At 54.5% G+C, this 12,709-nt stretch overlaps 1 protein-coding gene across 1 annotated transcript in view; it reads right to left on the minus strand.

Annotated features, from left to right (window-relative positions):
• CDH22 (cadherin 22) overlaps positions 1-12,709 on the minus strand; it is a 79,438-nt gene that overhangs the window by 21,038 nt on the left and 45,691 nt on the right. Inside the window, exon 7 of the mRNA XM_061125887.1 lies at positions 3,072-3,208. Coding sequence (XP_060981870.1) covers positions 3,072-3,208 — 137 coding nt within the window. The remainder of the gene's footprint in view (positions 1-3,071; positions 3,209-12,709) is intronic.

The raw sequence follows: 12,709 nt of genomic DNA on the forward strand, positions 1-12,709 counted from the left end.
CTGCGTGCTCAGAGGGGCTCACAAGGCTCCGCCGCTGTGTGTAAATATTTCCCCTCTGATTCTTGTCACCTCGCGTTTGTTGCACCCGCAGCAGGCGGGGCACCATGACCCCGCCACTGGACCCCCACCGTGGTTCCCTGTTTCTGAGAAGCCAAATAGAGGCTTTGGCAGAAGGGCACCAGGGTGGGGGGGCGGGTGGGGGTGGGGAGACCCCAGGGCATTGTCCTTGAGGCTCCGGCCTGGCTGTGGGAGCCCTGCCCACCCCCACCCCCCAGGGACTGGCTCTGTGACTTTGGGGCCATCGCGGTTCCTTCCTGAGCCTCTACTTCCCAGTCTGTAAAGTGGGGATAACAATTTGTCCTCGTCTCACGGAGAGGGCAAGAAGCTGGAGTGGGTGGATCGCTGACGCCGCTCCTGGCTTCGTGCCTGGCACCAAAGACATATGACTCGGGGGCTGCTGGGTGAACGCCGGACGGTGCAGTCAGACTGGCTGGGGCCGGGAATTTGGACAAATGACTTCACCTCCCCGAGTCTTAGTTTCCTCATCCATACATTGTGGGTAATGGCAGAATCGACGTCTGATAAGTGGGGAGCTTCAGCGAACACAGCACTGTAAAGCGCCTGGCACAGAGTGAGTGCTTAAGGCAAGTGCACCGAGTCCAGATGGATAGATATCATTAACTGAGCACTAAGTACTAGGCTAAGTTCTTTCTATCCTATTTAATCCTCCCACCAGCACAGTGAAGTGGGAACCACTCATTTTCTCATTGATTAATATCCCCGGTGAGACTTGGGCAGGAGTTGTGAATTGCGGCTCCGAGGGGAGTGGTCTCTAGCCCAGTCTTTTCCTTCCCCACGCTCAGTTACTGGGATGGTGTGGGGGCAATAGGGGTGGGGCCCAGAGAGCAGAGTACCAGGAAAAGGGAGGCGTGGAGCAAAGCTGTGGAAGAAACCAGGAAGACTCGGCCCCAAATCCCGGATCTGCCACTGCACATCCTTGGGCAAAGCCTTTAATAGTCTTAGCCTCGATTTTCCCATCAATAAAATGGGTGCTGACCTGTAACTGATCATGATTCAATAGAAGTATGTGCTAGAAAGGATCAAGCTCAGTATCTATTAAGCAAACACTGTAAAAATCTCTGCTGGGGAGAGTCCCCTGACACACTCTCTCTGTGAAATGGTAGCATTAGAGATTCTGTATGCTTCTCCAGCTGCTTTCTGGAAGAGATTCACAGGGCAGAAGCACAATGCTTAACCCAAGAAGGAACCGGCTAGTGGTGGGCCGTTGGGCGGTGTGACAGCTGGTGGGGAGATGCTCTGTGTAGGGAGAGGGGGCGTCTCTGCCCAGCAGCCCGGCCAGGCCCCCTGGCTGCCCAGGAAGCAGGATCAGGGAGGTAAGGAGGGGGAGCTGCCTTCCCGCCAGTCCAGCCGCCACTTCCTCTCCAGCCACCTTTGTTATCTCCCTTTCATGCGGTGGAGAAGTGGATTCAAAGGCTCGGGAGCAGCAGGCACTGAGGTTTGAGCCAGCTTTGTATTTTCTTTTAAACCGAAGTTGAAAGAGACGAAGGGAACTTCAGCCTAGGGACTTCCTCGGCTGGAATGGGCTGCTGGGGCCAGGGAAGTGGGAGGCACCAGCCAGGGAAGGCGGAGGAGGAGAGCCTCCAGGAGGGCTCGAAGGGGCAGGAGGGCCTTGGGGCCCAGGTCTGCAGAGGGGAGACTGAATGGCGCCCACCCGCACCAAGGCTGAGGCTCTGAGTATTCCTGCTGTCAGCATCGGTTACTGGAGGCTCTGCTGGCTGCTGAGACCTGGAGAGCTGACGGCGGGGAGCTTGCGGAGCCGGTCCGGCATGGGCACTGGCAGTGTTGCTCTGGTTGAGGAGGAGGTCTGCTGAACTGCCCTTTCCCCACTCCTGGGGTGCCGTGAACCCCTATGCTCTTAGCTCCTCACCTCCGTGGCCTGACTTGTCCAGACTCCATGTCCCAGGGCCTCCTCTTTCTTTCTCAGCTCACACGCCTCCCCAGCTGCACCAAACCGCCTGTGACATGCGAGCACACACACCACACTCTTCAACACAGGCCAAGCACCTCGGAGTCATTCTTGACCCTCCGTCTCTTTCCTCCATCTCACCCCATCAGCAGGCCCAGGGGGCTCTATTTTCAGCCTGCCTCCAAAAGCTGACCACTTCTCACCATTTCCATGGCTATCAGCCTGGGCCAGGCCACTGTCGCATCTTCAGGGACCTGCTGCATGTAAATTCTAGCTGAGCCCCTGCTCCTTCCCCCCATCCCGCCCCTGCCCTGCAGCCCCCAGACAATCTATTTTCAATGCAGTGGCCATAGGTATCATGTCAGGCAACCTCCCTCCTCTGCTCAAACCCCTCAGTGACTCCCACCTCATTTGGAGTCAAGTCCAAAGACCCTGCAATGGCAGACACTCTGCCCCTCACCAACCACACTGGCCTCCTTGCTATTTCTCCAGTTATGATCCCAGGGCCTTTGCACTGGCTGTTCTCTCTCCTCAGAACTCTCTTCCCTCCAATGGCAGCATGACTCCCTCACTTTAACGAGCTCTCTTTTGAATAGTCTCCTTCGCAGAGAGGCCTACCCTAAGAGAAACAATTCCCTCCTAATCCCTTTCCTCTGCTTTCTTCTTTTCCAGTTTCTTATTAGCACTTAGCATCAGCTGACATGTGAACACCCTTTCTTGAAGTTTGCTGAAGGTCTAGCTCTAGCCCATGGAGAAAGAAGATGTTGTTGTTTTTATCTTGTTAGGGGCTATAGCTCCAGCCTCTATAAAAAGGACTGGTGTATAGTAGGTGCTCAATAAAAGCTGAAGGAAGAAAGCCAAACTCAAGACTGGGCCCTGCCTTTTTGGCTTGGGATCCTTCCCAGATCTGTGTTCCTGTGGGTCAGCCTTTGCCGACCACGCCCCCACCTCAGCTCTGCCCAGCTTCTAACTTTTTGCCCTGCCCCCAGCGTTCGGCCCCTCCTCCCTGGGTTTTGCCCCGCCCACAGCCCCACCCTTCTGTCATCGCCCCTCCCTTCCGTATTCGCCCCGCCCCCTGGCTCACCAGCCTCCATGGCCAGCACTGTGATGTTGTGCCAGCCGGCCGTCTCTCGGTCCAGCCCCTTGCCGGTGACGATGGCACCCGTGTCCGCATCGATATCAAAGATCTGGTCCAAATCGGAGTCGCGGTCGATGGCGTACCTAAGAGAGGCAGGTCAGGGCTGATTGAAGGTGTCCTGGCGCCGTTGGAACCGGTGCCCATGTCCCTCCACCCTCCTCCTAAAGAGGAGCCACCTGCCTGGGAGACACAGGAAGCAGAGACCCTTTCCGGCAGAGGAAGAGTGGAAATGGATCCGAGTTTGCATCTCAGCTACACTGGGTTCCTGACGTGTGACCATGGGCAACGGTCAACCTTTCTGAGCCTCAGCTTCCTCAGCTGGGTAACGGGGCTAATAATTTTCATCTCACGGTCGTTGTGAAGGCGGGAAGAAGTTAAAGGGCCCAGCAGAGTTAGCACTCATGGGGTATTTGATTCTTATCTTTCCATAAGAGGTGACCCTAGAACTGGGCTTGAGAAAGGGACAGGATGGCATTCCAGGCATGGGGAACAGAAGCTGCAAAGTGAGAACTGCTTGAATTAGAATCATTCAGGGGACGGCAAATGGTGCAGAAACGGCCAGAACTGGGAAGTGCGGAGGAGGCGGCTTGAGAACAAGCAGAGTGCAGAATTCAGGGCGTTGGGGGTCCTGGGGAGCCTAGAGGGATTCTGAGCAGGAGGGAGGGAGTTGGCTGTGCCGCTCCGAGGCTCTCCGGAGGCCCCAGACCTGGAACGCGGGCTGAGCCGGGAAGGGGTCTGAAGTCTGGCCGCCGGCCCCTCCCCGCCAGCGCAGCGCGCCCGTGCTAATCTGCGGCTTTTCACTTGCCGCGTGAAAAAGCCCTTTGTTCCGCCTCCTTCCCGGGCCTTTGTGCGGCGGCTCCAGGCCTGAAAGGCCCGTGTCCAACACATGTCTCGGGCGGCGGCGGCCCAGAGAGGCCCCGCCAGCTCTGTCCGCCGCTTCCCCGGGCTGATAACGCGGGCGGGGGCGCCGTCAGGCTGCGCGGCCTACAAAGGCCCCCGAATGCCAAGCAAGGGCTCTTTGTGCTGCGGGGACAATGGAGCCTGGTGGGGCGGGGCACCCCTCCCCCTTTCTCCAGCCGGAGGAAACAAGCCCTTCCCGCATCTTCCGGAGCCCGGACACTGAGGCCCACGGAGAGGACGACACCAGAACACCCCCTTCCCTCCCCGCACTGAAACTCGAAGCCCTGAGATGGCCCTTCAGTGGGCCTTGGCTGCATTACCAAACCGCTCCAGGCCTCAGTTTCCTCATCTGTTGAATGGGGATAATGATACCCAGTGCATGTGGCAGGGGTTTCCCAAGTAGCCCATGGTAAAGAACATGCCTACCAATGCAGGAGATGCAAGAGACATGGGTTTGATCCCTGGGTCGGGAAGATCCCCTGGAGGAGGAAATGGCAACGTACTCCAGTATTCTTGTCTGGAAAAATCCCATGGACAGAGGGGCCTGGAGGGCTACAGTCCATGGGGTCGCCAAGAGTCGCCAACTACTGAACACAGCAGTAGCAGTGGGACTGCAGAACTCTGGGAGCGGGTGGGGCTGGCTTTGAATCCTCTGCTTATTTACACCTGGGTGACCCTGGACTAGGCACTGGACTTCACTGGCCTCTGTTTACTTGTCTGCAAAATAGGGTGATTCATACCTCACTGGTGTGGGTTAGAGGAGGTAATCCATGGAACCGGGCGATGGTGACAGCCCTTACTGTTTTCCTATTCACTGCAGTAGTGGAGGTGGAAGCTTGTGGCAGACTGCAAAGGGCTGGGCATGAGGGTGTGGTGGGCATTACAGCTAGTCTCCTGAGGCCCTAGGTTTTTTTTCTTTTTCAGCCATGCCACACAGCATGTGGGATCTTAGTTCCTTGACCAGGGATTAAACCCACATCCCCTGCATTGGAAGCGAAGAGTCTTAACCACTGCACCACCAGGGAGGTCCCCCAAATCCCTGGTTTAATGCCACCTCCTCTAAGTTGCTAAGCCCACATCCTCTTTGGCCCTGCTCAGCCTGGGTCCCCCTGACCTGGGTCAAAGTGTGTGGGTCAGATCTAAGATGATAATTCCTCCCATCAGGACAACACTTAACAGTCTAGCTTACTTTTCCGCCAGCCATCCCTCCCTTCGTTCCTTTATGCCTAAACATTAGCTGAATGCCTTCTCCGTGCTGCTCTGTGCTAAAGTGAAAGTGAAAGTCAGTCAGTCTTTGAGACCCCGTGGACTATACAGTCCATGGAATTCTCTAGGCCAGAATACTGGAGTGGGTAGCCTTTCCCTTCTCCAGGGGATCTTCCTAACCCAGGGATCAAACCCAGGTCTCCCACATGGCGGGCGGATTCTTTACCAGCTGAGCCACGAGGGAAGCCTAAGAATACTGGAGTGGATAGCCTATCCCTTCTCCAGGGTATCTTCCTGACACAGGCATTGAACCGGGGTCTCCTGTATTGCAGGCGGATTCTTTACCAACTGAGCCACAGGGGAAGCCCACTCTGTGCTAAGCTCTCGGGGTAAAATGGCAGATGAGACAGATGAGGCCCCGCCCTGCCTGGCATCTTGTGAGGCTGATGTGTGGTCAACCCATTTTGCAGATGAGGACGAGACAGGCAGCTTCCCAAGCTTAGGGCTGCCAAGTATGGTTGTGCAGGCTGTGTCCTGCGCAAAGTTACTAGGCTGAAGAGGGGTAGAGGGGATGAAGACCAGCTGGTGTTCTTCTTGCCCAGCCACAAGTGCTAGCTCAGGGAGCATCTTCTCAAAGGAGGACCTTTTTCTTATTTACGAAATGTGCCACATGGGCTAGTGAAAACCCTGCCTAAGGTTGCACGGGGACTGTCAGAGAACTGGAATTTGTACCCCAATTTTGGACTCTACACCCAGAGTTCTTTCTAGCACATTGAACCATCCAAAGCAGCAATGCATGGAGTCTCGGGTCACTGTGGACCCAAGCCTGAACTGCTGGATGTTTGGGTCCAAAGGAGGTAGAACCAGACTCTGAGTAGTGTTGGCTCAGTTGGAAGGAACCATGGAGACCTCCTCTTGATTTTACAGGTAGAAGTGAGTCCAAGAGACAGTCAGGGGCCCCTGATTGCCTGGTCGGGGCTGGGCATGAGGCAGGGCTGATGGGAGGATGCCCACCGCCTTCTTCTTTCTCCTCCTCTCTCTGCTCAGACCTCTGTCCACTCTTCTCTTTCCTCCCAGTTACTCTTTTGTTTCCTCCTGGAGGGGGAGAGGGGGATGGATTCTCAGTGGAGGCAGCTGTTCCCAAGGACATGGGGAGGGAGGGGGGCGGTGTGGGGAGCCGCCATCTTCCAGCTGAAGACTGGGGGCTGCAGGTCGGTGTGGCTGCCCAGACCAGGGGGCTTTGTTCCAGCTCAGGGAGCCAGCGAGCGAGAGGGAGGGGTGGGTGGAGGGCATGGCACGTGGCAAGGAGCGTGGCCTGGCAGGTGTGGGGGGCAGCAGGGGAGGCTTGAGGCCCTCACTTGGCGGCGCTCAAGTTGTGTGTCTGGTCTGTGTTGCAGGTGGTCAGTGCGTGTGTGTGACGCTGTGTTACAGCTGGAAGGTACAAGAGGCGGGCGCTCAGACTTGGAGAAGGATCCACAACGACCCCAGGGAAGCCGCTTCTTCTTTGAGCCTTAATTTTAAGGAAAATGGAAAAGTGATTTTACTCCTATCTTGCAAGTAGTTGGGAGGATTACGTGCCTAGCTGGGGGACAGGTGCCTAGTTGGGTTCCAGGAAAATGACTCTATGAGTGAGCACTATTGTTATTTTAATGACAATTCAGAAATGTCTGGTAAGACCAGAGACGAAGGAGCCCCCCAACCCAGTGTGTTGGTCTGCGGGCCTGGGGGTGGGAGGTACCATGTATGGACATGGGAGCAAGGCATCTGTGGTCTAGAAGGTTCTGCTCAAATCTCACCTCTCATTTGGTCAGCCAGCACCTGGAGGGCAGGAAGGGAACAGGAGCAGGTGTGAGTGGAAGAGTGCAGTGAGAGAGTGTAGGTTTGTGTCCACTAGTGTGTGTGTGTGTGTGTGCACACAAGTGCAAGAAAGCCTGGCAATGGTGGTCAGGAGTGGGATCTGGTGGCCATCTGCCGAGGTCTGCAACCTAACTATATGACCTTGAGTCAGTCACTTAAGCTCTTCGGTTCCCTCTTAAAAATGGCGCTAATAATAACACCTACCTCAGAGTGGTTGTGAGGATTAGACAAGTACTACCAATAAAACACCAATAAAACACTTTTAACGGCGCTGGACCCCTGCCGCATGACGTATGGATTCACTCTCATTTTTATTTGCTCAGCAAAACTCTGTGCCAGGCCTGTGTTAAGGGCTGCACATGCAGGAGCCCCTCCCAACCTTGCAGATAACTGTCATCACTGCTGCTGCCATTTTACACATGGGGAAACTGAGGCTCAGAGAAGCCAGGCGCCTTGACCTGGGGTAGAAGGGCTGATGGGTGGCAAAACCAGATTCCCAAGCCATGTTCGTCTGTGCAGAGTCCCACGTCTAACTAAGAGCAGCCGCCTCAGGGCCAGCTGGGTACACCTGCGGGCGCTCCCACACGCTGGGAACAGCACAAAACACTGCTGTTGTCAAGGTCAGGGCGAGAGAAGTGGCGAGGGTGTGTCTTCCTGGCTTGAGGGCGCATGTGGGTTTTCAACACTTAAATATGTGCATATATAGCTCACGCAGGCATGATAAATACGAAAGTGTGCAGACTCATGGGTGTCCAGGCTGCCCGGTGCTCCTGTATCCGGGCTCGTGTACACACATGTGCACACACAGCAGGCTGTATGATGCAGCCCCCGCCTGAGCTCCTAGTGGGGGAGACTCCCCTGATGTGGGGATTCCTCTCTGCTCACTCCATCCTGCCTTTGACTCTTTCCCCTCCCCCACCCCTTTTAAAGCACACCCTCAAAGCCCAGACACAATGCCTAGAAATCTGTTTGGGGTTAGTACTGGTTGCAGAATGAAGGGGAGTACTGGGTGTCCAGACCACCAAGAAAAATGGTAAGGTCCATTTCCTGAGGACCTGCTATGGGCCAAACACTTAATCCTTCCTCCAACCCTGGGACCACTGATCCTAGAACCTGGTCCATAGTAGACATTTAGTACTTTTTTTTTTTAATAAATGAATGAGGCAAGAACTACCATGACACCCATTTTAGAGATGGGAAAACTGAGGGTTGGATTAGGTGCAGTGATTTTCCCATAATTCTGCGACTGAGCTAGGATTCATTCCGGGTTTTCTCTGACTCTAAAAACCCATGTGCTTTCTGTTGCACCCCATTGTGGAATGCTGGGAGGAAATGAAGTGTTCGCTCTCTCTCTGGTCCAGCGTGGGTTTTCCTGTTTTTGACACTCAAGGGAGACTCACGAGGGGGCTGGGGCTGGTAGGGCTGGGGATGGGCTGATAAATAGCCAGTCTGTCTGCAAGGCTGCCTTGCAGATCCAGAGATTGGCCCATCTGAGCCCTCTCCTCTTTCTCTTCAAAGCCTTCCAAGACTTGGCACTGCCTAAGGATAAAGTCCCACACCTTCACCTGACATTCAAGGTCCTTCACAGCTTGTCCCCAAGTGCCCCCACCCCGACCTCCTCTCTGGTCCCAACGCCCCTCCTATGAGCTCATTCAGCTGACCTCAATGATCCTGAACTTGACCTCCTGGCTCCCTGAGTCTGTTCCTGCCACCAGATTCTCACAACCACTCCACCCTGGATACTGCCCTCCCATTTCAACCGCAGCCTCTTTATCCTTGCTCCATCCTTCCTTGGTGCCCAGAGAATCCACCCCTTCTTGGATCTCCTGAGCCCTGAAGCCCCTGCTCAGCCCATTGATCTTACATCTGTCACTTGATTCACTCATATGGGGGCCCAGCCTTCCCCTTCACTCCCGTCTGACTCTCTGTGCCTCACAAATGGCGCAAGGCACAGCATAAAGTTGGAAGCTGTTCAAACTACAAAGAGAATCAGAAAGAAATGTTAGTCACTCAGTTGTGCCCGACTCTTTGCAACCCCATGGACTGCAGCCCACCAGGCTCCTCTGTCCATGGGATTCTCCAGGCAAGAATACTGTAGTGGGCTGCCATTTCCTTCTCCAGGGGATCTTCCAGACCCAGGGATTGAACCCCAGTCTCCTGCACTGCAGGCAGATTCTTTACCAACTGAGCTATGAGGGAAGGCCTAAGAGAATCAGAAGCAGGGGTGAAATGGCAGAAGGCTGGACTCAAGAATCAGACAATCATGGGTTAAATCCCATTCCTTTCCCCTTTCAGGCTGAGTGACATTGGGAGGGTCACTTCTCTCTGCCCCTCAGTCTCTTCATCTATAAAATGAGTAAACTACATCCTGAGGGCCAAACGCCACAGTGTGAGGCATCTTCCATGCTCTGCAGTACAATGACTCAGAAAAATCACTCTGTACATCTGCATCTCTGGATTTCCCAGGTGCCACCATCCTAGGCAGAATCGCCTAGGATATCACATCCTTTCCAGGAACACACTAAGCCTGTTCCTGCCTCAGGACCTTTGCACTTGCTATTCCTTCTACCCCTGATAGCTCAGTTGGTAAAGAATCCACCTGCAATGCAGGAGACCCTGGTTCAATTCCTGGGTTGGGAAGATCCACTGGAGGAGGGATAGGCTACCCACTCCAGTATCCTTGGGTTTCCCTTGTGGCTCAGCTGGTAAAGAATCTGCTTGCAATGCGGGAGACCTGGGTTTGATCCCTGGATTGGGATGATCCCCTGGGGAAGGGAAAGGCTATACCGACTCCAGTATTCTGGCCCATGGACTGTATAGTCCTGTATAGTCCATGGGGTCGCAAAGAGTCGGACACGACTGAGTGACTTTCACTTTCATTCCTTCTACCCACAATGCATTTTGCCACATCTTAGTCTAGTTGGCTCTCTCTTGATCATTCTGATGTCAACTCACTTGTCAACTCCTTGATCACTTAATCCAGAGTAGCCCCCTGTGGCCCCAATTGATCTTATCCTATTACCTTGTTTGTTTTCTTCATAGCTTTTATCAGCAATGACCCCTTTTAACCATCTGTTGACTTGTGGTGACAAACATTCAACTACTTATTGGCTGTTTCCCTGCCTCCCCTGCCCCCCAGGAGAAGGCAAACTCCTTGAGCGGAGAGACTGGGTCTAACTGCTGTTTCCCCATTGTCTGGATTAGTGCCGGATGTGACATGACTCACACGCCTAGGTGTTGACGGAGTCCAGGACCCTTGGAACTCAGGGAGCTGGAACATAAGCCAGGCTCTGGGCTGCCCAGGTGGTCTGTGAGGACCCCTTCTCTAGCCATCTGTCCCCTTACAGACTGGGCGCTCCTCCCCAGCTCTGCCCTTGGCTGAGTCATCGTGGGCCTGGCTCCAGGCCGGGCACGGAGGAGGAGGAGTTGGGTAAATGTTTGTGGTGTGAAATTGGACCTGTCTCAAGCTCCTCACCGCCTCCACATCTGAGGAGCCCCAGGGAAGGGGCGGCACAGAGAGATGAAAGGAGGTGAGGAGCAGGTTTCAAAGTTGGCCCTTTCAGTGCAGATGAAAGCAGGGGGGAAGGGAAGTCAACAGAGGGTGGAGGGGGAGGACTGAGGGGGGAGTGAGGAGAGCAATACTGGAGAGGAGGGGAGAGGGCAGAGGGGCGCGCTGGACCTGGGAGGCAAGGACAAGGCTCCTACTGCTGCCTGGTAACTCTTGTGAGCCCAGGGAACCTCCTCCCCTCCCTGGGTCTCAGTTTCCTGCCAAACAAGGGTGATAATGCCCTCCTGGGAAAGGTCTGGGGCTGAGCCAGAGGCTGACAGGGATGTTTAAAGACTGTATGTATTGTCAGAGGGGATGGAAGGGTGGTGGAGGAGTTCATAGGCAGTGGGGGGTGGTTTTGGCTATGGGAAGGGTGGAGGCAGCCTAGGAGGCATTCGGAACCTCTGGACTGAGTCTGAGCCCCTCAGCCTATCTTTAAGCCCTATCAGACTTCTCTTGTTGGCTCATTGCTCAGCTTCCTGTAGACATCACAGTCTATTCATCTCCAGACACACCTACCACTTCTTGCCTTCCTATGCCTGTGCCTGGAATAGCCTTCTCCTCATAGCTACACTGACCAGACTCAGGTACACAGCTCAGTATAATTCCTGCCTCCTCCAGGAAGTCTTTCTAGACCCCTGAGGGTAGCTTCCAGTCTGGGAGCCCATAGGTAGTTAAACATCTTTGTGTCCTCACCTTGGGGTTGCCATGTAAGGTTGCACAGGCTATGCACTGGACAAATCGGAGGGAGCCATTCACATGAATGATGGTGAGAGTGTTACCCATATGGAGTTGAGTAATGCAGAGATCCTTAAAGTAACGTCCTTTCCCTCCTTCTCCAATGCTTGGCACAGAGCTAGGCACACAGTTGGCTCAGGGATCATTCACTATGTACAGGGGTTTCAGGGAATAAACAGGAAGCTCCAGACACTTAAATTCAGTCAGCAGTGGCCATTCACCCCACCCTGATCTCCTCCTCTGGATCACTTTCTATCTGACATCCTTTCAACTGGGGCCATGGTCAGGGACTCCCCAACCCCTGCAGATCGCAAACCCTTCCAGGGACACCAACAGCGCCACAGCATCCTGTCGCCTCTGCCCACTTGCCGCTGCCCCCCTTCCCCCCGCGCCGCACCTCCCATGCCTCTGCCTCTGAGTGTGGCTTTCTCTCCAAGTCTCCTCTTTCTGTTCCTACAGTGTCAGGTCGGTTCCTCTGTCCTTTAGTTACTCCTGCCCTCTTTCCACTGGCTTTTCTTCTCTGGTCACTTCCTCTCACTGTTGGTCTCACTACCTCTCCAAGAGCCTCTCTCTTTTCTGTCTTTCTCTGTTTTTACATTTCATTCACTCACCATGCATCAGGGAACGTCCACCAAGTGCTAGGCAGTGTGAGGCCCTGAGGATACAGCAGTGAACTTAGACACGCATCCTTAGTCTCCTAAAGCTTATCTTTTAGGGAGAGGGACAAAGTCATCAGGAAAATGGGTAGCAGGTTAGATGGTGATGAAGGACGAAAGAACATGGATATGAAGTGTGGGGACACGTTGGGGTGGGGTTGACATTTTCGAAAGGGTGGTCAGGGAAGGTTGCACTGAGAAGGTGACTCTTGAAGAAAGTCTTGGAGAAAGTGAGAGAACCAACCATGGAGATGTTAAGCGGGAGAACATTCCAGGCAGAGGGATCAGAAGGTGCAAAGGCCCTGGGGTAGAGGCGGGCTGGGTGTATCCCTGGAGCTGTGAGGAGGTCAATGTGGCTGAGCAGAGTGAACCAGGGAGGAAGGTGAGCAGGGGATGGGGTCTGAGAGGTTACAGTGAGGCCACATCCTATAGGGTCTGGGCTTTTGCCCTGAGCCCCAGAGGTGCCTTTGGAGGGCTTTCAGCAGAGGAGGGCCAGTGGAGGGTGGTTTGGGTCATGAGAAGGGTGGGGCGGGAGTCAATCTGGCTCCTGTGCCCATTCTAGATTGAAGAGGGGTGAGGACAAAAGCAGAGAGAGGCAGTAATCAGGCAAGAGAAACAGGTGGCCTGGACCAGGGCGGCAGCTGCGGAGGAGGTGAGAAATGGTCAGATTCTGGAGATGT

Source organism: Dama dama, chromosome 23, assembly GCF_033118175.1.
Source record: "Dama dama isolate Ldn47 chromosome 23, ASM3311817v1, whole genome shotgun sequence".
Classification (NCBI taxonomy): domain Eukaryota; kingdom Metazoa; phylum Chordata; class Mammalia; order Artiodactyla; family Cervidae; genus Dama; species Dama dama.